The sequence below is a fragment of the Dermacentor variabilis genome, chromosome 6 (genome assembly GCF_050947875.1).
Source record: "Dermacentor variabilis isolate Ectoservices chromosome 6, ASM5094787v1, whole genome shotgun sequence".
NCBI classification, from domain to species: domain Eukaryota; kingdom Metazoa; phylum Arthropoda; class Arachnida; order Ixodida; family Ixodidae; genus Dermacentor; species Dermacentor variabilis.
In genome coordinates, this window is record NC_134573.1 from 18,590,129 (window position 1) to 18,617,916 (window position 27,788).

At 44.1% G+C, this 27,788-nt stretch overlaps 2 protein-coding genes across 12 annotated transcripts in view; one reads left to right on the top strand and one right to left on the bottom strand.

Moving 5' to 3' along the window:
- The first annotated feature begins 34 nt into the window (after positions 1 to 34).
- On the top strand, positions 35 to 26,052 carry LOC142584677 (uncharacterized). Of its 2 annotated transcripts, XR_012828869.1 has the most exons (4): positions 7,722 to 7,853; positions 16,105 to 16,352; positions 17,392 to 17,667; positions 24,021 to 26,052. XR_012828869.1 is itself a non-coding variant. In XM_075694863.1 (3 exons), exons 1-3 carry the CDS (start codon positions 224 to 226, stop codon positions 24,174 to 24,176), a joined length of 585 nt encoding a protein of 194 aa, XP_075550978.1. In that variant the 5' UTR covers positions 35 to 223; the 3' UTR covers positions 24,177 to 26,052. The 2 variants fall into 2 exon arrangements, 1 of the variants encoding a protein (XP_075550978.1); XM_075694863.1 differs by lacking the exons at positions 7,722 to 7,853; positions 16,105 to 16,352 and adding an exon at positions 35 to 376.
- The window catches only part of Tmem43 (Transmembrane protein 43), a 183,924-nt gene continuing 163,961 nt past the window's right edge, over positions 7,826 to 27,788 (bottom strand). For all 10 annotated transcript variants that reach the window (XM_075694857.1, XM_075694856.1, XM_075694853.1 and 7 more), the window contains 3 exons: positions 26,043 to 26,144; positions 16,103 to 16,220; positions 7,826 to 12,474 (listed from right to left, as the gene is read on the bottom strand). In XM_075694857.1, coding sequence (XP_075550972.1) covers positions 12,287 to 12,474; positions 16,103 to 16,220; positions 26,043 to 26,144 — 408 coding nt within the window. In that variant the 3' untranslated portion in view covers positions 7,826 to 12,286. The remainder of the gene's footprint in view (positions 12,475 to 16,102; positions 16,221 to 26,042; positions 26,145 to 27,788) is intronic.

The following is a 27,788-nucleotide window of genomic DNA, read 5'->3' on the forward strand; positions in this document are numbered from 1 at the left end:
TCACAGATCAGCACATTTCTTCTGCTGCCTTGCAGCTGACTCATGTTTAGTGTGTTATCTAGACTATTCTATTGAATACTACAAGTACTCAGTATGTGCTTAAATTTGAATTTGAGTACAGAGTATTTTCTCAGTACTCAAAACAGATGAATGTAAATTTGAAAACATAATGATCATTGGCAGTTTCGGTGAGCAGGTTGCATTGCTGTAATTTACTTGCTCTATGAAATCCAAAGCAATCGACAGCACCAAGCATGACATTGGTTGGGGTGCCAAGAATGCCTGTGAAGCATCTGATGGGGACGACTTCTCTGGCAGTTGCTACAAGGATGCATCATGGGGCATCGACTACCAAGATTTAGTAGCCGAGCTTACGGTGAGTAAAGGTGCGTCATGTTCAGAGGTCTCCGTTTTTCTAAAAAGATATGGGATGACCTGTATTCGCATTATACAATAGAAGCTCGTTGATACATTCTCGTTACATACATTTTCCCGGCACCAACCTTCGCAATCGAGAACACCAAAAATGACCCAATTGATCTTTTACTGGTTCATACGTTCCCAAAAAACAGGATTTTTTGGCACCAACGTTCAGTGCGTCGCCAAACTGCGATTGTACATATATGTTTTCCAGCCGCTAGATGCCATGCAAACAAGAAAATGCGTGAGGCGCAGGTGATCAAGAACAGTATATAGCTGCCCGGCATGGCAGCTTCACCACAATACTTGCCCACCCATCTCGTATGAAAACACCAGCGCGCACTCAGTTTCTCATTTTGGTACCAGCAAATATTCTCCGGGGTCATCGCACGAGGCATTCGCAGCTATCACCGCCAATCCTATTGTGACAAGCATATTCGTATATCCGTTTCAAAGTGTGTGATGCTGTTGAAAGCGTAGTCCACGCCTTTAATAGGTGATAAGCGCAACATGACGCCGTTCTCTGCACCAGACTGCAATTGTATACGTTTTCCCGCCTCTAGATTCCATGTGAACAGGAAAAAGCGCGATGCGCGCATGAAGAGCATGCACATCGGCGTAGCTGGCACCTTGCCAAAAGACAATGCAAATGCAAGTCTGGCTGGGAAATGTGGACACCTCTTTCCAAGTTTATTCTGCTATTTGTATATTCAGTAAGTGCTTTGTAAGCACAACGAGGTATACAAGCCAGATGCAGACATAGGTATTATTACAGTGAAGGAACAGTGCATAAGATCAGGACAAGGGAGACAAGAGCCATGAGCGTGAAAGTATGTACCAAGCAGCCCCAAGTTAGCACATTGTAATGTTTACCCGGAAGTTGTATTTTTTTCATTTTTTAAGTGAGACTCTGTGCTCCAATAATTATGAATTAAAAAAAAAACGAGCAACAGAAATAAAATGAATTTCGCAACTTGTATGCAAAACTTGAAGCTACGTTCAAGCAAAAGTATCTACAGCAGCAGGCAAAAAAAGATTTTTCTTTTATGGGAACATTGTCAAATTCAGTTGCTTTCTTTTAGCCTACCTGTTATCAGTGGCCCCTTCATTGAATATGAGTTTAAGCTGGCCAGAAACGCTCGAAGCAACTGCGATACTCAGTCTGTCACACACAGGCGTGTGTTACAGTGCCATCCCCACATAGCACATAGCTTTTACTTGACGTAGTAGGTCTGCGGAAACCCGCAAGGTGGAGAGAAGTAATGAATAAAGGGAAAATCAGACATCCACCCGTTCGTAGCAATTGCTACAAAGGAAACCCATACGGGTTCCTCGAAAGATAAGCCTCAAAGTTGAAGAGAAATTCGTCCGGGACTCGAACCTGGGACAAATTCGACTTCGCCCTGCCATCTGCTAGCCGCCTGGTTAGCTCAGATGGTAGAGCGGCTGCCCCGGAAAGGCGGTGGTCCCGGGTTCGAGTCCCGGACCAGGATGAATTTTTTTTCAACTTTCAGGCTTTTCTTTCGAGGAACCTGTATAGGTTTCCTTTGTAGCAATTGCTACGAAAGGGTGGATGTCTGATTTTCCCTTTACTCATAGCTTTTACTAGTGGCTCACAATTTCATAGACATACTTATCTTGGTGTTAAAGAAGTAGCAAAAAATCATAAGCCCGCAGAATGAATAGGGTGGTTCGTTTTCGGGTAAAACCAGATTTTACCCGATTTTTGCACCCCGAACGTGTTCCTAAAATATCGGGTAAAACCCGATTTTTCCCGATTTCTGAAACAACTGTGCCCACGAAAATGCTCTGCCTCCAGTTGGCGCGCAGGCGACAGGCGGCCAAAGCGGCCGACAGACAGACAATCGTTGACTGCAGGCCCCGTGGCACAGCAGGCCCCAGGCCCCGTGGTTCCAGAAGCGGCTGCTGAGTCAGTCGTTTGATGACTACCGACCTCTCTTTAATTCCGTGATGGACGATGTAGGCTCGCTTCGCGAGGAGTTCAACCAGTACTTGCTGGAAGCAAGCCCCAAAAATGAAGGTGTTGAAGTGATGGACTTTTGGAACGACGCAACTGTGCATTACCCAAGGCTAGCAAATGCAGCATTATCATTGTTGTGCCTAGCTAATGGCAGCTGTGACGTTGAGCGAACATTCTCTCAGCTAAGGTACCTGCAGAGACCAGACAGGTCTCGTATGGAAACCGAGATGTTGCGCATGCAGATGATTATGTAGAAGGACGTGTAGAACGTCGATGACCAGCCCTCGTGAATAAGATGTTTCTTTTCTCAAGACTGACCGTTGCCTCTCACTGCGAGTAATAATTAATTACCAAAGAAACGCCAAATTTTGCAATATTTTCTTGAAAGCAGCCCAAAATCTAGCCCTAATTGTTACCCACCGGTTAGAGCAAATCGAATAAATTATTAGTTTGCAAATTTAACCCGATAAAACCCGAATTGCGGAATTTTTCCACGAAAAACCCGATTCCTCCCCTATTATCAAGCCGAAAAATAACGCCCGATTTTTACCCCCCGAATTTGAAAAAATATAAAACCCAAAAACGAATAACCCTAAGAATGAATGGTGAGGAGAGGGCCGGAAGGCGTTTCAAGGCACATTTAAATGAAGATTACAATTTGCTGATAAAATTCCAAGTACAATTAAATTTTTATATAACGACTTAAATTAACAAAATTTTCCATACAACTATTTCGCTTTTCATAACTTCTTGATCATAGAACCAGAATATAACGAAGTGTGTTTATACACAATTTCAATATAACAAAGTTTCACTACCATTGCGAAGAAATACATAGACAATAAATGGAAACTTCCACAGACGCAGATGGTCAAATGGTTGAATCACAAGCGGCTGCTTGCAAACACACCTCTCAAATCACGCGACCAGGAGTGACCGCCAAAACGGAGCAGCATCATGTTCATCAGTATGGAGTGCCAGTGTGATAAGATCCCGTTGCACCACAACGCTGTATACTTTGGGTGCGAGTGAAAGTTTGCGAGGGTGAGCGCTTGATGAGCTCAGTCGTGAGCAAAATGGGGAGGTGAGCTTGCGGTAAGATCACGCGAAGCGAGGTTGATAGGAGTCTCATTTTCTGGCACCGCGCGCCCTATTTTGGAGGTAACCTGCCGTGTGTGCAAAGAGTGGGCGTGCAGAGATTGCGTAGCATCATGTAAGCTGTCTTCCTGTGTGTTTAGTACTGGAGGTTGCGTAATCTTGAATTTCGAGGAATTGTTCGAGCGAGAGGCAGACGAAGCATTCATACCCCTTTACCAGCACTTTTCATGATAGCGTCGTCCCACTGCGGTCGATACCGCAGAGTTTTAGCTTGTCCGGTATTTGGCTAAACACAGGTGGACTGGTGTTGGGTCGGCAGCGTTAACTAAAGCCCCTTTTAACATTCTAACTAGAGACCATTTTCAATGTTCGACATTGATAAAGTTGTTATGGCCATGCGCATGGCGGGCTGACATATCAAAAGTTCTTAGTTTTGAAATTATTTGTGAAATGTCACGGTGTATATTTTTCTCCCATGCCTTGTATAATTTCTCAAAAAGTTCTCCCATACGAGATCTTGATTTATTCATCTTCGGATCACTTCACCGAAAAACAATTTGAAAGCCAAATCCTTCGGAATTATGGCATCAAAAAATTAAGGCCAGATGCATTATCAAGCCTTCTTGTAGTGCGAGCAAACGTGCCGTTGACAGAACATACTATGGAAGTAGTAGTACACCACCATCGGTTCATATAAAGCCTAGGCCACACGTCTGTGTCTAAAAAAAAGTAAAAAGTAAATCATCATCATCATCAGCCTGGTTACGCCCACTGCAGGGCAAAGGCCTCTCCCATACTTCTCCAACAGCCCCGGTCATGTACTAATTGTGGCCATGCCATGCCTGCAAACTTCTTAATCTCATCCGCCCACCTAACTTTCTGCCGCCCCCTGCTACGCTTCCCTTCCTTTGGGATCCAGTCCGCAACCCTTAATGACCATCGGTTATCTTCCCTCCTCATTACGTGTCCTGCCCATGCCCATTTCTTCTTCTTGATTTCAACTAAGATGTCATTAACTCGCGTTTGTTCCCTCACCCAATCTGCTCTTTTCTTATCCCTTAACGTTACACCTATCATTCTTCTTTCCATAGCTCGTCATGCCGTCCTCAATTTGAGTAGAACCCTTTTCGTAAGCCTCCAGGTTTCTGCCCCGTAGGTGAGTACTGGTAAGACACAGCTATTATATACTTTTCTCTTGAGGGATAATGGCAACCTGCTGTACATGATCTGAGAATGCCTGCCAAACGCACCCCAGCCCATTCTTATTCTTCTGATTATTTCCGTCTCATGTAAATAGGTATCCACAGTAAATAGGTATCCACAAACAAAGCGTATGTTGTTTCAATTCCTCTTGGCAGCGACGAACTTCAAGTGAAACTGATCAAAAGGCACCGTGTGAGAAAAAACACTCCCGTTGGCTCGCTTGCGCATGCCACCTCCACCATTTACACCGCAATCGAAGTGACTGCAGTGGAAGGAGCTTCAATAAAGCAGTGCAACGCAGTTATTGGAGTAACTCATTTGGGAACCTCTCCTGTCATAAACGCAACAACCAAATCCTTCAGGTGCGGCAGTGCACTGCACACCAAAGGTGTGAACGTTGGGAGCGTCTGCTAGTTGTACCCAGCCTAGGTGCCACCACCATCGGCGCACGGGAGGAGCAGAGAGAAGGAGTGCTGGCATAGGAGGAGAGGGAGAAGTTGTCATTACTTTTAGATCATTTAGGGGATTTAGCCTAAACGTGAGCGGCCTGCCACCTGGTGGCACAGGGCTCGAACAGATAAAACCAGGCAATATTGCAGTAACCAAGTGTATTCTACTTTGCTGCGGGTGTAAATTTTCAGTAGCAACACAATTATGCCACTGCCAAAAATGTACACCAGCAGCGAAGTAGAATACACTTGCTTACTGCAATATTAGCTGGTTTTGTCTGTTTGAGCTCTGCGCCACCAGGTAGCTGCACCATGCAGGCCGCTCACATTTACGCCTCTGGCCCAACACCCAGTCCGCTTGGCGTTTACTCGAATAACGGACAAGTTAAAACTCTCTACAATCAGTCGCGGGCCAGAGTAGATGCGAAAGCGTGGCTTGTTTCGTTTAATTTATGCTGATGTGGGGATATCGCTGACACGGCATGAAGCCGCATCTTTCGTTGCCGCCTCAAATTCAACAAACGTTTTTTCTCATTCAAGTTTTTTAAAAATTTCTTAACAATTCGGAAGGAAAATCTTTGGCCCCTCCCGTGTTAAAACACATTAATAGGCGAGTGTACTTATTTGCATAAAAGGTCGAATTTCAATACAACATTTTGTCATAACGAAGCAAATTGTGGATTTTACCAACTTCGTTGTATCGAGGTTTAAATGTATAATTTCACTTTCTCATTTTTACGTGCTTGGCCTGTTCTCCCTCAAGTTTCCTTTTCTGGTTCAACGACATTACAAAAGGCGATGCTGACGAAACGTGTACACTATACTATGATGCCAAGTGCAGGTTCCTTCTTGTGCCTGCATCATCCAAGTTTTTGGACTTTCCCATTTCACAAGAATTCTGCAGTTGAACATACTTTGTGCATTGACTGTCCCTGTGCTAAACAAACAAGGCACAATTAAGTTAGCATCGGCCAATCGCTTTAATGATTTCACCACTGATCTGTTTGGAATCTGTGCTGTATGGTGAATGGAGACGTGAAGTGGCATCCTCCGCAGACGGTTCCTTCATCTAGGGTTCTCTCAATGTAGCGCAATAAAGCCTGGTGACTGTACGAGTCGGCTGGGGCATATAAATGTGACCAGGCTTATTTGTACTAAGTGTTGCAATCAGGCGCAAAGCTGTTCCTGTTGCATTTCTGTCATTTTGGCACTTTCCTAGCTCATGACACTCTCTCCAATCCCACAACTGAACGATAAAACAATTCTGCAGATCCAGTGCGCATTTTTGGATCTATGTAAAGCAATCAAATGCTTTACAATAAATTAATGGCAATGTACAAAAACCTTCATCCTATGCAGCATGTAATCTCATGCAGTGTGGCGAAAGTCGCATCAATCTTATGAGACCCCCTGTATGAAACAGCACCAACTCACTTTGTTAATCTGTGGTGATATGCCATCGTGATGTGGATACGTAAAATTTGGTTGTCAAGGATACACGCCAAATGTGGTTTGCTGAACGAGGCTGGATGCGCAGCATTGGTATTGTCCTTATGAGAAGAGTGCAAATGTGGGCGTCGTGTCGATTAGGCCCGCCTCCCCGCCCCCGCTCCCGAATGTCAATGTTGCATGATGTGCTGCCTGTCACAAGTGAGCCACTTAAAGATTTTGAGCCTCTCCGACTATACACTACGACCAGTGTGAGAAGAGCAAAAGTGTAATTATGCAGGTCCCATGCACAATGAGAATTTATGTAAACTAAGCTTGCTTGATTGATGATAATTGGGAGTAATGTTGCTGGCGAATGTTTAAGTTCTTCAGCATTTAGTGCAGTACGAGAGCGGCGAGTTGATGCTAAATGTTACCTTGCATGCACCACTTGTGTTTGTCTGCATAGTACACACAGCGAGACGGCGTTGCGCACATTGTTCATAGCCTGCGGGAAGGGTAGCACTGTCATTGCCTCACATGACGCTTCATATCACAAGAGTGCAACTATATCTAATTTTTTTTATTTATTTCAATACCCTAAAAGCCCTAGTAAGCATTAAATAGAGAGGGATTTCAGGTGAGTACATGAATCTCATTATAAACAACATGAATCCAAGACAAGAATACTAGCAGCAAAGCAAGATAAAAGAAACATCGGGTTAATTATGGGGCGTTACGTGCCAAACCCAGAATCTTGATTATGAGACATGCGGTAATGGGGGACTCATGATTGATGACAAGCATTTTTGCATTTCACCCCTGCTGAAATGTGGCTGCTGCTGCAGTCAAAATGGAACCCACAACACCATAGCTACAAAGCTACCACGGATTTTATAGGCGGCCGCTTCCGTACACGTTGTCTACGTGCTGTGGTGCTTTAATACAGCTTTGCGTCTGCACGCCCTGTCAGTTGGCCGCTTGACAAATTTGCGCAGTGCTTGTTTTTCAGAAATAGCAAAAATGAGCTGTACTATAGTGTGAATTAAAATTTATCCAGTTTGTGACAACTGCTGCTGTGTCTAGTGGTAGCACTTCCTTAGTTTCTAATGTCGCCTTTTCCCTCTTCCACGTTCCCACCCATGTGTGCGAGCTGCTACGAGCGAAGAGTGGCAAGGCTGTCATTCACTCGTTTCGAAAGTGTGTCGCTTCTATCCGCCTCCTCTCTACTATTCTATGTACGTCCCCTCTCTACTGTTGGCGATGGTACAAAGGTAAGTGCTGCAGCTTCTGCAGTGCTTTTGTGGAGGGTTCACGAATAATTACAGAATTCAAGAGGGTAATGCGGTGATGCAATGGAAAGGACCAAATGACTTTCTCAAGTTGCCTTCCCTTTCTGCCCCAATATGGCGTGCCAGACAGCAGTAGAAAAGTAGAAGGCGGAGAAAGCTTTGCTCTAATAAGAAGAGGTGAACAAGTTTTGCAGCATACTATGTACTTTATTGCAAATGGAAATGCCAACAGCGATAAAGACTATACAAAAACAAAAGAAAACAAACGACCTGTCTCCAGCCCAACCCAACAAGGTTTACACAGGAATGTACTAGTAAATAGATGAATGTAATGACCTTGCGTCATGGCTGCCCATTATATTCAATCAAGGAATGGGCATAAGTAGCACAACCATTATGCTATACATATAGCTGCGATGCACACTGCTGCAACATACTGCAACCAGTGTTGGGGACTGAGACTACACGACTTTTGGTTTCTAAGGAGTAGGTACAGAAAACATCAGGAACACCAACACTTGTGCCACTAAATTGCATGTAAAGATTCTGTGTACAAACAATGGCATCTACCAAAGTCGCTTACGTGGGCATGTGAGACAGCCTGTACACTGCAAAAAGACTTGTGAAATGGTGCTGACCATGCCACTCGCAACCTCAAACTCCCATTGTACACAAGGTAAGCAGCAGTGGGTTGGAGTGTTTTCAAGCACACTGCACTATCGAAAGCCAAACTCCCATTGGCAGAACACACCTGTTGTTAAACGCAGTTTTCAGAAACAAGTGGCAAGTTCCTAGTTGCTTCAAGTCCAATCAAGATTTACTTCAAATGCTTAAGTTGTACATCCTTGAGCAAAAATATATGTACGAACCAGAGACTCCACAGTACTAAAGCCGCTTTTCTTTTCTTCCTTTGAATGCAACTTTAAATTGGGGAGTGCATTACGAACTTACCAGTGCACTCGTCAATTTAAGTTTATGCATATGAACTATGGAGAAGTTTTTTCAGCGAGGCTGTGGTCTATGCTCACGGGTGTACATGTTGGTGGTGGGGGGGTGAGGAGGTGAAAAGCGCAAAAACAGACGAGAAGACAGTGGTCCTTTCCATTTCCTTAATCAGTCATTTCATTTGCACAGTTACAACACCAAAAATTACGCAGGCACTATATGCTGTGGCAAAGCTTCCTTTGGTGTTATCAGGAATCTTGTTCAGCAGTGCCAATACCTCACAAGGTATCACAACTGGCTACAAGTACTCGCACTATGTAGCAGACATTTGTGATACAACACTGCTAAAGTTCTCTTAGTCACTTTCTAAATGCACAGTTTTTGACAATTCGAGACACTTTTAAAACTCGCACACTTTCCAAGGATCTGCATGGAAGCTCGTTTGTCCACACAATGTACAAGTCACTAAGGACAGGTGGAATGGTTGAGCTGGTGTGGTACCATTATCCGAAAAAAGACTTTCATTCGCAAGAAGATAGGTGGTTGAATGGCCATTCTTCCGTAAAAAATTATGTACGTCTTGCCAAATCAAATGAAAAAATCCTTTTTTGAGTGAGCATCTCATTGGTTTCCTTAATCCAAAAGGAACTAGCTTTTCCAGAAGCACTTGGTAGTGGTTTGGGCTTTCGTCCTCCTGAGATCGTTGCACGTTTATTTGCTATATAAAATGGCCAGCATCGCAATGGTGGTGTCCTCCTCGTGCTGTTTCCTTTCCTGACCAGTTTCTAAGCTCTCAGCGGGAGCATGTAGAGAGACAGGTCGACAGTGGTGCCAAAAGGCCCACGGCAGCAAAAGTCTTCGTGAATGCGCGTTGCAGCTTGTCCTGGTGCTGCCCTGCTGCGCCATACCAAAGCGAAAAATCATTTAAATGCTGCTTTGGCACTAAACCCGGCATGCCGACTACCATATAACCCTGCTGCATGCCAAAAAAAATAGGCGCCTTTTGCAATGGTGCTGCAACTCATATTTTCTGAAGTGTAAATAAAGAAAATGTTGGTCCCACCCTCAGCAGCTCTTAGGACAGTGCTGACTAGACATAGCCTTAGACTTTGCTTGAAGGAAATGAAGATTTGCATTAAGATCTATAATATATGTATATGTCACACATTCAATAGTGCATTGCACTTTGTCGAGATAGCACATACAAGGAATGATCATTCTTTAACAATATCACCAACAGAAGAAAAAATAAATACATTTGTTCGACAGGTGAGAATGTGCAAAGCAATAAATGCAATGTGCGCACTGAACATTGTACCAGTGCATCTCGCAGACCTTGCGGGAGCTTGCAGAATACTTGAACTTGCTCGAGCAATCACCAAGATGAAGTTTCTTGCACACAGTGAATAGATGAAATACCAAAAGCCCCAGTACAAGAGCATTAAAACCAGAATATCTGCGGACCACACTTAGTGTGAAAGCTGGCTCCAAAATATACACATGAGCAGACAAATTGTATCACAAGCACATATCACCTACAAAGTAGTTGACTCAGAGAGGACATCCAACTACTGAACAACAGAAAAGAGAGCAAGTACTTCTCCAACTAACACATGGCCTGCAATTTCATATTTATGTACTTGTTGGCTTTGCTGCTGGCAACTTTTTTTACAATTAGCAATTAGTGCATGTACGTGTACTACATTGCACTCTGCATCAGTTGGCCAAGTAGCAACATTTGAGTACAAGCACATTTTGTTTACTTTGTCATATGTCAAAAACTTCATCAATTTAGCAATGGCAGATGTGGAACGTGTGCCAAATTCAAATGCTGTTTTCAATAAAACAGTCACAATGTTTTGCAATGCTGAAGTGTGTTAAACTGGACTGTTTGTGGCATGTAGAATGGAACTGAACAATGCAAAAGAGTATGGTGTAGACGACAGGCACAGCCCTGTCCAAGAAGAAAGCACCATGAGAAAAAGCTCTGAGCCTAAAAATGAATTAAATTGTTTTCACATACAGTACAGTGACATGTTGCTTGACCACTTCTAAATGCGAAGCCATTTTCTATTTGCTCTCTTGCACCACATGCAGTTTTGGTATGGCATACCAAAAGACCTTAGAGAACCACACCTCGCTGCTATTTAGCGTGCATATGTGGCACTCTATTGAAAAGCCTGATTACTGAACATCTCACGCTCAGACGTGAAGTTTGTGGAAATGAGTAGTATGCTTCAGCATAAGCCTTTCAATATTTTTGCAAGGAACAATAGAATGCTTAATCTAGCGGAAAATTTGGGAGGTGAAATCACAAGTCGCCCTAGGGAAATACAATTTCCCACGAAATGTTAAGAACTGCTCACCAAACTGGTTCAGAATGGCTGCTATGCTTTTGCCCAGACTGATTCTGAGATGCTGGCCTGGGAATGGTTCCATCATTTGGCTCTGGTTCAGGTTCATCCCTAAAGTGGCAACACATGTCGGTTCAAGTTCAGTTTTGGTTTGGAAAAAAAAAGTGCAGTGCAGTTCGGTTTCAAGTTACAATGCAACACTGTGATTGTGCCGTTTGGCCTTCAGGTCAGATCTATAACACTGATTCTTCAGGAGGCATTGAGCTTCATGAAAGTTCCTGGACTGATCTGATGAGTGGGAGAAGCAGTTGAGTATTGCATGCCAGAAAGAGACAATTAAGTTTCGGAAAGTTCCTGAGATATATAAAAATGTTGAAAAGAAAACGAACTTTTTTTGCCCCCCTCACATGTGCTGTCAACCTGAGGGTGTTTGTTGCTAAAAAAAATGTAAACTGTTAGAATTTGCGGATATGTATAGCTTGTTAAGAGGGGCAGAGAGCATGAATTACACAATACACAGATGCCTACAAGGCCGTCTCAGCTGTTTTTGTTCTCCAGAACTGTTAGCAAATTAGGACAAACCAATTAGCCCAAAAGTGTCTTTTCACAGATCCATACCTCCAAGCAAAATAGTTGCGAAGAGTGACTCCAGAAATTCTGTTAAAATATGTCACAGCTAACAAAAATGGTTCTGCTGAACTCTTATGTACAAGCAGTCAGACAACGACACTGTATCAAACTCTTAAAAAGGTGCTGTGTAACTGTGCTGTGTAAACTAACTGTGACTGGTCAGGACAGCATCACTTGAGATAATAATAATAATAATATTTGGGGTTTTACGTGCCAAAACCACTTTCTGATTATGAGGCACGCCGTAGTGGAGGACTCCGGAAATTTTGACCACCTAGGGTTCTTTAACGTGCACCTAAATCTAAGCACACCGGTGTTTTCGCATTTCGCCCCCATCGAAATGCGGCCGCCGTGGCCGGGATTCGATCCCGCGACCTCGTGCTCAGCAGCCCAACACCATAGCCACTGAGCAACCACGGTGGGTCATCACTTGAGATGCCCCAGCCATGGAAAAAACATCTCCCAGCACGGTTCACTGCACTGCAGCTAAGCTTCGTGGTGCAGCCTGCGTGTAGTGACAAAGGGAATGAGACAGGCAAGCAATGCCACTACTGCATGCAGCGGTCTTGCCACTGCCCAGCCAAAAAGTACGATGATGAGCCAAGCATAGACGCTGAACTCCATTGGTGAGCTTTCGGTTGGGACCAGCAGTCGCAGCCAAGGTAGGGCATCAGCTGCAGTAAGGATGCAAGGCGCACCAAGAGTGCCCATGAGCCCAAAGATTTCACACACCAGAAAATGGCTAATGACACCTACAGCCAATATTATAGATGAGCAAAGCACTTGAATGACCAATTTCTAGATGCAAACCACTGATCGCGGTGCATTTTGGGGCAGGATGATGAAACAAATCGAGCATCACCTTCTGGCATTGGATCAGAGTGGTGCCTCTTTGTACACAATGGTGCAGAACCAAAGAGTTTGCTGCAAAGCTGATGTGATTTAGAAGTTTGCCTTTCAAGCCACCCCAAACATGCACAGCGGGTGGGAAAGGGCCACTTGAAAGCATTTTCAAGGCTGCCGCAATTTCTTTGGAAGCACGCCACTGCAGCAAACAATATTTTTCATTCAAGTATTTCAAGTGGCACTGCATGCTGTACTTCAGTTTAGCACTGTTCGTTCTTGAGTGTGCATCACCTGGCACAACTTGGCAAGGCATTCATGACATGGCCTTGAGCAGAGTGCACTGCAAAACACCCCGTACAGGAGTTCCTAGTAAATATTGTAAGTCGGGACTGCTGCCACTGTTCTCTGTTCTAATGGTAGTGTGACAAAAAAGCAGCGCTACATCAAGTCAAAGCGAACAACCAAAAGAAGCAAGCAGTGTGAACATATTCTGGGCACATCTGTGTCCTGTCCACAGAAATTGACTAGCAGCTGGCAAACGGGGGAGCCTGGAGCCAATGTTTTGCCAAAGGTCTCTATCAGGAAGCAAGTCTGACATGCACTTGACACACATGAGGGTCAACCAATCAAGCCACAATAACAATGTCACTACTGCAGGTCAGTCAAGGAGTGTCAGCCCAGCTTCACCCACCTAAACTTCAAAATGTAAGAGGAGTGAGATGGGAGCACCACGCACATTAGCAGTGTGCTATGTGTGTGCTCTTCACATAATGACACCAAAAATGCCATTCTTAAGAAGACAACAAATTTGTTTGGCTCAATTAAACGTAACTAAAGAAGACCTTACAATTTATTTATTTACTTCAGATATCTGATTCCAGGCTCCCTGCACCATGTTTTGTACATTGTACATGCGTATAGTACAAACACATTTTTTGAACCACTTCATAAAAAGAACCCTTTTAGTAGTTCCCATGCTTCCAAGGACATAACATAGCTGAATTGTGAGTGAGCTGCTGAGGATCTTTGTTACAGCAGTTGCCGCTGCAGCCACACAGTGGCTTTGGCTTGGCTCGGTTTCATTACACTGGGTTATCCAGCTATCGTCACCCGTAACGGAGGTGAACAAGCAGAAAAGTGCTTGGCACATGGCTCTTCTTTTTTGAGCAAAGTCTTTCCTGCCTGTACACAGGGTTTTCGCACAAAAACAAATGCAGCTCACAAACTATTTCATTCTAGCATGTTGCACAAATTGCATGCTCCAATATCTGTCCCTCAACAACTACATGGTTTCAAGTTCACTTCCTGACACAGCGTTGAAGCGTCAAACAGTGATTGGGGGCACCATCTGGAGGCCAGGCCCAGTTTTGTACAATAGATAAGCAAACTGCTTAACAGGATTGGTGCCATGACTTTTTTACTTGTTAAATGCATAAAATATGATATAAGTATGCTTTCTATGAAAATTCAATAGATCATTACATTGAATGTTGGTGTAGTACACAAAAATGTTAATTTATCTGCCAGTCAGGTGCATGGTACTGACTCATAAGACACAGCAATTCATACAAGTGCTGATGGAATGACCGGGCATCCCTCCTCCTACATTGCATAAATTAAATCTGTGGAAAACGATGTAACCTGTGTGACACGACCTACGAAATGCACCCAAACTTGAATTTCACTTCAGCGTCTCTTTGAAGGGGCTAAAAGCTGCTCCAGACAAGTTTCAACCTGGCCTCCTTTTCAGGGGCGAGTCACTAAGACCTTGAGCACTTGTGATGTAGTCTTTTCACATAGGTCATGAGTGTATAGTCCTGTTATGTTCCCAGCTGTGTTTTGAATGCTCTGCTATCCTAGGAATGGGACTAGCTTTGGTGCCAATTACATGAGCACTGTCCAAATCATGTTTTGCACAGTGCTTGGTCAAGGTGCTGCAATTGGCCAGTGACTTCCACGCACGGCTTAAGTGCTGCAGAAGCTTTTTGAAGAACTTAGTCATTTTTTTGGTGTATTATTAAGTGATGTGGACTTGGCCTGCATATGGTAACAAATTTCAGAGCACCCTGTTGAACTGGTGGGCAGGCCGACATGACATCATGCTCTGGATGGTTGAAGAGCTCGAGTCCTGTTCTGCTTCTCTGCTGTATCACACTGCCCTTCTGAATCATGATGCACTGAATGACATGCTCATAGCTTCTTCAGCTCTGCTGGAAGGCTGCAGTTTGGCAAAGAACTTGCTGGCAGGTCTTTCAAGGCTAGATCTGTCTGCAGCCAATCAAAATGCATAGAAAGTGCAGATTAGCTTTGGTGGAAGCCCCATTGGACCAGCATTTATGGCCACACAATATAAATGTCTTGGCTGCAACCCTGCAGGGCTGACAGAACATTCAAGTGTGGTGGACTGAGTCCCAAACATGCATGTGGCTCATGTTCATACATGCGGACACTGTCCATAGTGCAGTGAGTGCACCTCTGTGCTGGGACCTTGTGGCACCTGCTGTTCTTTACCTGCCATACCACACACTACTGGAGTAATGACAGTGGTTAGGCATTGCCATCACTCAAGCCCACATTACCTTGTGCTTCTACTGCACGAGTTGCAAATTGTGCAGCAGTTGTTGGGCAACCTGGTGTGCTGATTACACTGCTTTATTTTAACAAGTTTGGATGGAGATACAAAGTGTCATGTTTGTTTTAGGGCTATGCACCAAGTGCCATGGCAGAATAAATGGAAATGCAAGTTTACATCGGCAGCATGACCATTGCAATAACGTAAACTAAGTGACCAAATTGTGGCATCTGGGATTTGACATGGCATATTGCTGGGGGTCCTTGCTGCACGCTTGCGTGGCAGAACATTGTGACAAGTGCCAGTCAGTGCAACGTGGTGTTTTCCACATGCCTTCACGTTTGCCTGTGCCAGGCAAGAACTGCCAACACCACACAAATCTTCGTGCCCCAACCTGGCACCACCTGCAATACGAATATCCGCAGGAGGAAAATGGCAAGCATTCTTGTGAGTTGAGGCCACCTTAGCACAGGCAGTAACATCACAAACAATGCTGTGCACACCATGACACTAGCACTTGGCCTTGTTAGCCCTTGGCATGACCAGAGAGCAGGGCAGCACTGTACCCTGCAAGCAGAGCGCACAACACAGTGTTCACACTGCGTCACATAGGTTGGTTTGTGGGGCCACATTTATGGAGTGTTGGCAGTTTTCATGCGCTTATTCCACCCCATGTGTGTTTGTCCCCAATTATTCCAGTGCCACCCCATGAAATTAGGAATATACATATAATTAATTTAGGTACCTGCAAAAACTACACAGTGTTCACCAATAACCTTTGAGACAAGACTCGATTAGTGAACCTTAAGAAAGAGGCTAAATTGTTAATAGAAGAGTTTCTGCCCGTGCCATAAGGCATTACACACACACAGCACCATACTTACAGGGAATGTGAAGTACTGGCGAGAGCAGAGAGAATCCCATGAAGGAGACAAACCAGGCGATGCTGCGGAAGAGGAATGTGGACAGGCCATTGTCTGCATATGCCTGCTTGAACATCACCTGCAGAGAACATGTGAACCACTTGGCCATGCAGCTACTCAAATCACACAGCACAGAAGAAACGACCAATTCCTGTAACATGATGGTCGTCTCCACACCCAGCGTGTGTTGATGAGTGCAGATGAAAAATAAGTAAGCAAATTGGCACCTGTCTTGCATTAAACTTTCTGGCACATGGAGTAACAATGAAGAGCCGCCATAAGTTTCTCTCAACAGCATGCAGTAAACGCAATACAACTAAGCAATTACAATGCAGGAACCGGCAGAGGTCAGGTGACAGACACAAGTGCTCTCGCTCTCAACTAGAGGTATTTTCAGTATTGCAGATAAATTTTCCAGGGGTGTGCAAATACTAAATAGCAGATTTCAAATAGACTATAGGATCGAATCAAGAAAAAAAGAAAGCTGACTATCGAATCGAATATCAAATATGAGAAAATTTTCCACAAAATATAATGCTTACAAATTTTGGGCAAGAAATTACAGTGTTGCACATGCTCTGGAGGAGTCTCTTAGCAATGCATAACAAGAATGAAGCAAGCTATTAGTTACTCAGCTACATAGAAATCAAGATATACAGTATGGTCTACTTTTATTAAAGGGAACAACAAATTGGTATGCTAACACTAATTACAGCTGGAAATTCTTTTTATTAATAACTGTAAGTTCAATAGAATCAAGTGTTTTTTTCCTTTGAAACTAATGAATTAGTGACGTTCTGTTGTACTGAATACCAGTGAGGTTCCCAGTTTACTATTGGGCTAGTGCTTTGCGGCAATCTTTTATTTATTGCATAGAAAGTGCTGCTTTCCAGTTCTCCAAATGACAGAAGGGCTATCCCAACTTTACGGCAGGTAGGTTACTGTAAGCCCAATCTGTGCGGCACACGCACGGACTGCGTGTCATGTGACTCGATGACCACTCTGCGGTTAGCCAGTGCCGATAGTAAAGAATAGGTGCCGTCTGCTCCGTTTCATTGTCAAGTTTGGCGTGATTCACCACACCGTTCACAGATTAAAAACCCGGAGGGTTGCGGCAAGTTTGCGTGAGCTTGCATATCACCATGCTGAGAAAACTGTTTCAACCACGTGCGAGTGCCACTTCAAGGGGTGGGCCTGGCAGCAGCACGACCGGCGGGATGCCGAGTAATCCCTTCTGCTTCATCCTTCAGGTTCTGGCTGTGATTCTTGAAAGTCAGCTAACACAGCATGACTGCCTTCTTGGAATCCAGCAAGTCGACCAGTTGTGCAGATTCGCACAAGAGCCATCGCCTCGTGCCGGCTGTGTTATATCAACAGCGCAACGGAAGTCCCTGGCACTGCGACCATCTTTGGCAGCGTCACATCGCGTGTCCTTCGTGGATGGCACAAGAGGGCGAGCACCGACAAGCCTTTCCAGTGGGCAGCAGCATGACAGGCTCGGCAATCCCTTCTGCTTCGTTCTTCAGGTTGGTGATAACCGACCTTCGCACTGTTTTCATATTGGTAGCCCTTATTTGTTGCTGCTGCCTTGCCCCCTATGTGTACAAAGTGTTGTCTTATATAGTTTCCAAAGCAAAACGTTTAACACATTGTGGGGCTATAGAAACAAACCCTGGTCCTACTCAAAACAAAATATGTTAGACCTACTTTCTGGACACCAAAAGATAGTGGAAAATATGGCAGTCATGCAGTCTTCACAGGAAAAGATAGAAAAGAAACTGTGTGGTTAGCAATAGGAATGGATGCAATGGAAGAACAACTATCTGCACTTTCCACATTGGGCGACAAGATTAAGGATTTAGAAGGCAAGATGTCCTGCTTTGACAAAGATTTTTTGGTACTCAACGACAAAGTAGACAACTTAGAAAATAAGAGCCGCCAAAATAACCTGATTCTTTACAGTTTAGATGAGCCTCAAAATGAGATGCACAAAGAACTGGAAAAGAAATTTAATGAAGACATTGTAGGAAAAAGATTGGGATCTAAAGCGGCCAGCATCGAGTGAATTTACAGAGTAGACCGCAATGTTGATAAGTCACATCAAATTGTAATTGAGTTTCTAGATTATCGAGAGAAAACGGCCACCTTAAAGGTCTCTCATAACTTTAAAGGCACTTCACTGTCTATTGCCGAGGATTTTTCATGACATGTTCGTGAGCAGCGAGGAATGCTACGGAGAAGTGCCCAAGAAGAAGAGGAAAAGGGGGCTAAAGTAAAACTTATCTACGATAAGTTAAGCGTAGACGGTGTTATGTATGGCTGGGATGAAGACAAAAAGCGTTGTTTTAACCTGAAAAGTGCTCGATGAAATTGACAAGTGAACAGTGAGCATCAATCCCTGAAACTTCTAAATATTAACTGTAGGAGCGTGGTCAGCAAAAGCAATGACCTGGAGGGATGGGTTATTGTTAACGATCCTTATATTGTCATATTAACAGAGACATGGTTAAATGACGAGGTCTACGATGGTGAATTCGTTCCTGCAGCACACCATGCTTATAGGAAAGACCGTGTTAGCAGGGGTGGCGGGAGCTGTATAATCTACAAAAGTGCTCTTTATGTATTCCTGATGCCTGATGTAGCCAACATTGAGTGTGTCTTCTGTAAAAGTTACAGTTATAATGTTAGGTATATTATAGGGGCCATGTATAGGCCTCCAAACTCGACTGTCATTACTATGAATGTATTGAAGAAGTATTTATGAGAACGAGTTAAACCTGATGATCAGATGATCCTATCTCGAGATTTTTTTGTCTAATGTTGACTGGTTAGCAATATCCTTAAAGAATCACAGTAATAAGGTAGGAGAGGCAATGCTGGATATTGCTTTCACGTTTTACTTCACCCAAGTTGTTGAAGGTTTCACGAGAATTCAAGAAAATAGTAAATCCCTTTTTGATCCTTTCTTCATAGGCGGGACTGTTACTGACAGTATTACATGTTAGATTATTCTAGGAATTCCTGATCATCAGGCCGTTTTCCTTAGCCTCAATAATATTACTGTTACCAAAGATAAGCAAACGACATTTTTCTAACTTTTCATGTGCCGATGACTAAGCCATTATTGATATGCTTTCATTTAATCTGCACGATTTCTCTTCCAGTACAGTCAATGTTTGCGATATTTGGGATTTATTCACGAAACTTGTACATGAATACACTGATCAATTTGTGCCACTGATACGCAAGAAAAAGAATTGCACAAACGTTTGGGCAATCGTACAAACATCTACAGGCTTGGAGCGACACCTGTCACCGGCAAAAGATACCGAGAGCGAGCGGGGCTATACTAATCCAGGTACAACCAAATTAGGAAAGCCCACTAAGCTTTAACAAGACACTCCCTCACCAGAACAGAAATCAGCCTCCCTGGTGCAGTATTCAGCCACTCCCTCCCAAATGACTCACTCAATTAACCCAAGGCCCTCAGTCCCCAGCAGCTGCGGAGCACCTGACCAAGGCGGCGGTCAGATCTGTAACGCAGAAGAGGGTGCAAAGAATATCTGGGTACGGACAGGCCACCAATGGAAACTGACCTTGTCAGCGTCTAACACCTGAACTCTGTCGAGTGAGGTTAGATTAGCAAGACTCTTTGAAGAACTATCAGACATTGTTTGGGATATCATCGGCCTTAGTGAGATTAGAAGAACTGGAGAGGCTTATACAGTGCTGAATGACGGCTATGTCCTCTGCTATAGAGCTCTCCTAGGTAAGAAGCAATAAGGGGGATTCCCAATCCATAAGGACGTAGCGGGCAACATTGATGAATTATACAGCATTAATGAGAGGGTAGCTGTAGTCGTAATCAAACTAAATAAGAGATATAGATTAAAAGTAATACTAGCCTACGCTCCAACATCCAGTCGCGATGATGAGGAAGTAGATCAGTTTTACGAAGATGTTGTATTAGCGATGAGAAAAGCGCAAACTCAGTATACTGTAGTAATGGGCGACTTCAATGCAAAAGTTGGGAAAAAGCAGGCTGGTGAACAAGCAATTGGCAACTATGGCGTCAATTCTAGGAATGCTAGAGGAGAGATGCTGGTAGAATTCGCAGAAAGGAATAAGCTTCGAATAATGAACACCTTTTTCAGGAAGCGTAGTAACAGAAAGTGAACCTGGAAAAGCCCTAATGGTGAAACAAGAAATGAAATTGACTTCACACTTTCTGCTGGTCCCAGCATAGTGCAGGATGCAGAAGTTATAGGTAGGGTAAAGTGCAGTGATCATAGGTTAGTGAGGGCTAGGATTCACCTCAATTTGAACAGAGAAAGAGTAAAATTGGGCAAGAAGAAACAGGTCAACTTAGAGGCAGTAAGAATAAAAGCAGACAAATTTAGGCTGGTATTTGCAAACAAATATGCAGCCTTAGAACAGAGAGATGATGATGATGACATTGAGCTAATAAATGAAACCGTAATGAGGCTGGCTTCAGAGGCAGCAACTGAAGTGGGAGGCAAGGCACCAAGGCAACCAGCAGGTAAGCTCTCCCAAGTAACAAAGAACCTAATAAAGAAACGACAAAGAATGAAAGTGTCCAACTCTGGAGATAAGATAGAATTTGCGGAACTGTCAAAACTGATCAACAAGGCGAAAGTAAGTGATATTCGAAACTATAAAATGAGAAAGACTGAAGAAGTAGTAAAAAATGGATGCAGCCTGAAATCAGTGAGAAAGAAACTTGGCATTGGACAAACCAAGATGTATGCACTGAAAGATAAGCAGGGTAATATCATCAGCAATCTCGAAGGTATAATAAAAGCAGCGGGAGAATTGTATACTGACTTGTACAGTACCCAGAGGACTCAGGAGTACTCCATTCGAAACAATAATGAACAGGACACAGAAACTCCTCCTATAACTACAGATGAGGTAAGAAGGGCGTTGTAAGACATGAAACAGGGAAAAATGACAGGAGAAGATGGAATAACAGTTGATTTAATCAAAGATGGAGGAGACATAATGCTAGAAAAACTGGCGGCTCTCTATAAGAAGTGTCTATTGACTGGAAGGTTCCCAGAAAACTGGAATAATGCAAACATTATACTAATCCATAAAAAGAAAGACGTTAAGATGTTGAAGAACTGAAAAATTATATGCCCGTTAGCTTACTCCCAGTATTATATAAAATATTCACCAAGATAATCTGCAATAGAATAAGGGCAACACTGGACTTTAGTCAACTAAAGGAACAGGCAGGTTTCAGGAAGGGGTACTCTAAAATGGATCACATCCATGTCATCATACAGGTAATCGCGAAATCTGCAGAGTACAATCAGCCTCTATATATAGCTTTCATAGATTATGAAAAGGCATTTGATTCAGTAGAGATACCAGCAGTCATAGAGGCATTATGTAATCAAGGAATAGAGAACACTTACGTAAATACCTTGCAAAATATCTGCAGAGGTTCTACAGCTACCTTAATTGTACACAAGTAGGAAGATACCTATGAAGAAAGGGGTCAGAGAGGGAGACACAATCTCATAATCTCTCCAATGCTATTCACTGCATGCTTGGAAGAAGTATTCAGGCTATTAAGCTGGGAATGTTTAGGAGTAAGGATTGATGGCGAATATCTCGGCAACCTTCGGTTTGCCAATGACATTGTTCTATTCAGCAACAATGCAGACGAGCTACAACAAATGATTGATGACCTTAACAGAGAGAGTGTAAGAGTGGGGCTGAAAATTATTACGCAGAGGACAAAGATAATGATGAATAGCCGGGCAAAGCAACAAGAGTTCAGGATCACTAGTCAGCCTCTAGAGTCTGTGAAGGAGTATGTTTACCTAGCTCAATTAATCACAGGGAACCCTGATCATAAGAAGGAAATTCACAGAAGAATAAAAATGGGTTAGATCGCAGGGAGATACAATATCTCCAATGCTATTCACAGCGTGTTTACAGGAGGTATTCAGAGACCTGGATTGGGAAGAATTGGGGATAAAAGTTAATGGAGAATACCTTAGTAACTTGCGATTCGCTGATGATATTGCCTTGCTTAGTAACTCAGGGGACCAATTGCAATGCATGCTCATTGACCTGGAGAGGCAAAGCAGAAGGGTGGTTCTAAAAAATTAATCTGCAGAAAACTAAAGTAATGTTTAACAGCCTCAGAAGAGAACAGCAGTTTACGATAGGTAGTGAGGCACAGGAAGTAGTAAGGGAATACATCTACTTAGGACAGGTAGTGACCACGGATCCGGATCATGAGACCGAAATAATCAGAAGAATAAGAATGGGCTGGGGTGCGTTTGGCAGGCATTCTCAGATCATGAACAGCAGGTTGCCATTATCCCTCAAGAGAAAAGTGTATAATAGCTGTGTCTTACCAGTACTCACGGACGGGGCAGAAACCTGGAGGCTTACGAAAAGGGTTCTACTTAAATTGAAGGATGACGCAACAAGCTATAGAAAGAAGAATGATGGGTGTAACGTTAAGAGATAAGAAAAAAGCAGATTGGGTGAGGGAACAAACGCAAGTTAATGACATCTTAGTTGAAATCAAGAAAAAGAAATGGGGGCATAGGTAGGACATGCAATGAGGAGGGAAGATAACCGATGGTCATTAAGGGTTACGGACTGGATTCCAAGGGAAGGGAAGTGTAGCAGTGGGCGGCAGAAAGTTAGGTGGGCGGATGAGATTAAGAAGTTTGCAGGGACAACATGGCCACAATTAGTACATACCGGGGTAGTTGGAGAAGTATGGGAGAGGCCTTTGCCCTGCAGTGGGCGTAACCAGGCTGATGATGATGATGAGATCGCACACGGCAGGCATTGTCAGCTCCTGAGTGGAAGCTTACCATTACCATTGAAAAGGAAGGCGTACAATCAGTGCAGTACCAGTGCTGACATATGGTGCAGAGACTTGGAGACTGACAAAGAAGCTGGAGAACAAGTTAAGGACCGCACAAAGAACGATGGAATGAAGAATGCTAGGCATAACCTTGAGAGACCTGTTTGGATCAGAGAGCAAACGGGTATAGACGATATTCTACTTGACATCAAGACGAAAAAATGGAGCTGGGCAGTTCATGTAATGTACCGGTTAGATAACCGTTGGACCATTAGGGTTAGAGAATGGGTACCAAGAGAATGGAAATGCAGTTGAGGACAGCAGAAGACTAGGTGGGGCGATGAAATTAGGAAATTCACGAGCGCTAGTTGGAGTCGGTTGGCACAGAACAGGGGTAATTGGAGATCGCAGGGAGAGGCCTTCGTCCTGCAGTGGACATAAAACAGGCTGATGATGATGCAGATTGCAGATTGCCTTCAAGATTGGGCCAGTGCCGACCTGCGCCATACGCAGCCACTGTGCAGTATAGCCCCCCTACTCCCCCCACCCCGGTACCTTGCCCCAGATGGCCACAAACATCCGATAGTTATAGTATCGGATCGGCCCAAACATTCAGCAATATATGGGATGTCCCATGGAAATACTTTACATGCACATACATCTAGGGGATGTACAAAGGCATCAAAATTTTGGATGTCCATAGAACGTCTCTAAAAACAGTACTTCAGATGTAGTTGCACAGAGTTTTAGATGAGCATGGAACGTCCATAAAGTTTGTACTTTAGACATGCATTATAGGCCCCCCCGAAATTTCGTATTGTATACGCCCTTTTATGATTTTGACATGGAAGATGCTGCTAGTTGGTGCCTGTAGTTGATGCAACTATATCATGCTGTATCATCAGTTCACATGTAATGGACGTCCATGGGACGTCCCATTCTTTTGCTAAAATCGATGTTTTGCGTCCCATTCTTTTGCATAAAATTGATGTTTTGCACATGACATGTACACTTTTTCAGGACAAGAAAATTCACAAGCAGTGGTTGAAGTTAAAGAAGAATGTAAATGCGCCAAAAACATTCAAGTTGTCGGTTATGAACTTTGTAGACTTCTTTGTTTCCGACTTTGGAAATGTAATAGAAAATAAAGGCACAGCATGTTCAGGAATGAACTGATAAATAGTAGGAAAAAAGCACACGGAAACATGGAGCCGACAGCTACGCCTCACAGCAATTGGTATTTCCCTCCCAGATACCGTAACCCTACCGAGTGGAGAACTCTGGACGACAAGCCCATTTGCTTCTGTTGCCTCCACATTGGCCACGTTGCTCGTCATTCCCAAGCACATCCAGTCAGCTATTCTCCAAGAAATTCACGATTTACCTACGGCAGGTCACCTTGGCGTTTCCCGCACCTACGACCGGATTAGCCAACGCTTCTTTTGGCCAGGTCTTGCCTGCTCTGTCCGGAAATACTTTCGCCGTGTGAGAAATGCCAGCGCTGAAAAACACCATCTATGCTCCCTGCCGGTTGTCCGTGCTTGAACAGCACTTGTTATAAATGTCAAAAGAAAGGCCATCTCATGAAAATGTATAAAACAAAAGTGGTACACAAATTAGAACAGGAAACGTCGGACAGAGAGTTGCTTACACATTGTCACACCGATAACCATTTGGGTCAAACAGTGATGGGTGTCTGCTCGGCGGCTGGAGCAACGCCTTGAGATACTTGCTCTTGAATGAAGTCGCGGATCGTAGGAGGCAAATCGGGTGGTGGTTCCGGGACAGAAGATATCCAAGATAGCTGGTGGACGACCTCTGCGCGAATGAATTCCAGAATATTTATGAACAGAGCAACATGGTTGTCGTCGACTCCAAGGGTTGACAGAGAGTCAGCGGGCAGAGTGGGACGTCGGGTTTGAAGCTGTTGTCTCCGCAACTTGTCGTGCCTCTGACACAATTCTATCACTTTGGCGACAGTGTGAGGACTCTTCGATAATAACATTTGGAATGTGTCGTCCTCTATAATACCCTTTAATATATGTTTGATCTTCTCCTCCTCTGACATCGACGCGTTCACCCATTTGCAAAGGTCAACAATGTCTTCAATGTAGCTCACGAAGTTCTCTCCGGCCTCTTGGGATCGTGTGTGCAAACATTGTTCTGCACAAAGCTTTCGTACTGCTGGCCAACAGAAAACTTGGGTAAAGCTGGTCTTGAAGACCAACCACGAAGTGAGGTCGGCTTCATGGTTTAAAAACCATAGTTTCGCAACGTCTGTAAGATAGAATGCGACGTTTCTCAGCTTGGTAACATTGTCCCACTGGTTATGGGCACTCACTCGCTCATAAGAAGAGATCCAATCTTCTACGTCTTCGTCTTCTGTGCCGGAGAAGATAGGGGGATCGCGCTGATGCAAGGCACTGGCAAAAAATAAGGTGGCCGGCGCCGTTGGAGGAGTTGGAGGAGTGCATGCGTCGACAGGCATGATGGGGGGTAGAGCGCGACTCCGAAGTTCCCGGGTGGTTGAAACCCAGCACGTACACCACTTGCTAAGAGATTCATTAGCAATGGGTGCAGGCGAATGGGTAACAGTCAGAAGCGTTCGGCCAAGGACAGCAACCACGAGCTCATACCGGTAGCGATGGTGCTGTGGCGTAGGCAGGCTACTCTTCTTCGTTACACTTAATAGACATAAACTTATATACTGTTTAATCTGAGGTTTTGCAAACTGCTCCACAACTTTATAATTAGAATTTTTTGCCTAACTTCATTGCTTCAGAAGTTGGTTAATTAAATTTAACAAATTATGCAACTGAGCAGAATACAAAAGGTAGTGTAATCTATTCCATACAATAGTCAGCAATATGTCGTCTTAGAGTGCATCAGCATATTTTTGAACTCTGGCTAAAGTTAGCTGGGACACCCTGTATATGCTACCTGAAGCTTAGTCCAAAATTTTGTCACAGTTGGTCTTTAAGACAATTTGCATCTCAAAGCATGCTAATGAAAGCATGTAACATGGCACACACTTCAACTTACTTTGGCAGTCACGTCCCCAAACTCGAGCAACTCTACAGATGCCCCAGCTGTTGACTTGAAGGGATGCAAGTGGTGGCCATCACAATCGGACACTATGGATACCTGTGTCAAGAGGAATGTTACACACCTGTTGACATATGACACAGCAACATCACCTCCTTAATGTTTGGTGGAAAGCAGGGCTAGTTGGATTTCTGACAACTGATGCATTGCCAGTGCTTTGGAAGAAACAGAAAAGATCAGAGAGTAAAAGAGAACATGACAGGGAGGATGCTAGTCTTCAACTGATTTTAATCCTGGAAAATACATGACACGTGGTAGCAGGCGAAATAACTAGAATCGTGGTGCATGTGTCAAGCCACTCATCACGGATGTCTACCATTAAAGTTTCAATGTAGACGGTGGATCTCTTTCATTGTGGAGGCAGCACTAATACATTTATCGAGACTGTTTTTTGATGTTGTAGGCTTCAAAAATCAATCTGCATTTTTCGTCTGTACTTTACCATAACGCATGTGCTCTGAAACTAGGGAGTGCACTCGCATTGGTTACAGTGGGCTGCTAAGCAGCCAGATCCCGCTAATGCTTGTACCTGCGTGCCATGTTCTCAGTCTGTCATTTGCACAGTGCTTAGTCTAGCCAACACAGCATTGGCCACACGACAGGGGGATGCTCTATAAACTACCCCTGTGGTGCAAGTAATGAAAGGGGTGGCATGCCTTTTTTGGGCGGACAGACTCTTTGTGCTTTTTGTCACTTACGACCCAGCACATACAAGCGTGTCCGGCAGTGAGAACAGCCCGCGAACCCCACATTTCATGGCTGTCTTTTTGAGACGGTGGGACAGGTCATGCAAATACAGCATTTACAACTACTGGCCGTTTATATGTCCAAGCACTGAGAACTTTTTCTTTTGGTTCCCTGGATTTCGCATTATTTAGGAGGTTCTCTAGCACGGAGGCAATCATCTGTTAGGGGAAGCCTGCCTTGCTCAGGTGTTGCTCTTGCAAGCTCGCTGCCAGCTGGTGCTCACTTGACTAACTGAGAGAAGAGCGCAGGCAATTGATTGGCCGCTATGCCACACTTGACCACCCAATGTGCCAAATTGTAATTTAAAATTTCCTTTTTCAAGCGAGGTTGGTACATCCCCGGCACACATGTTCACCGGGATGTTGGGGATTCCGAGCTGGCACACTCGACGACCTGCAGCATCCTTTGTTGATGCACACGGCTGGCGCCATTGATAGCAATGTCCACGTTCAATGCTGACGGAGGAGGACCAGCAGTCACGCATGCTCGGGACTCACCCTCATTGGCAGCATCGTTGTGGATGGCACCGGCAGCCAGGGGAACATTGATGCCTCCGGTCACTATCAATGCCAAGCCGTTAAGGAATGAGACTATCTACAGAGACCGTAATCAAATCACCATCGGCAACAAAAATCATCTGACACCCACCCATTTAATTTAATTGATTGACATGTTGGCTACGTGGGATTTGGAGCTGGCACACTTGTTGACAAGCAGCTTACGACTCTTTTGTTTCTGCAGATTAGTCACAGTCATCCAATTCTGGTTTGGAGATTGTTGCGTGACCTGCCGTCTGTGCCTGTTTGCCAAAAACAATTGCTGACAGTGTCTTGTAGCAAACATTATTGTTTTTTTTTTGCGCACAAGGTTCTGTACCTGGTAGTGTTGTTATTACTGCCCGGCGATGTTGAGTTGAACTCCAGTCAGCTGAATACC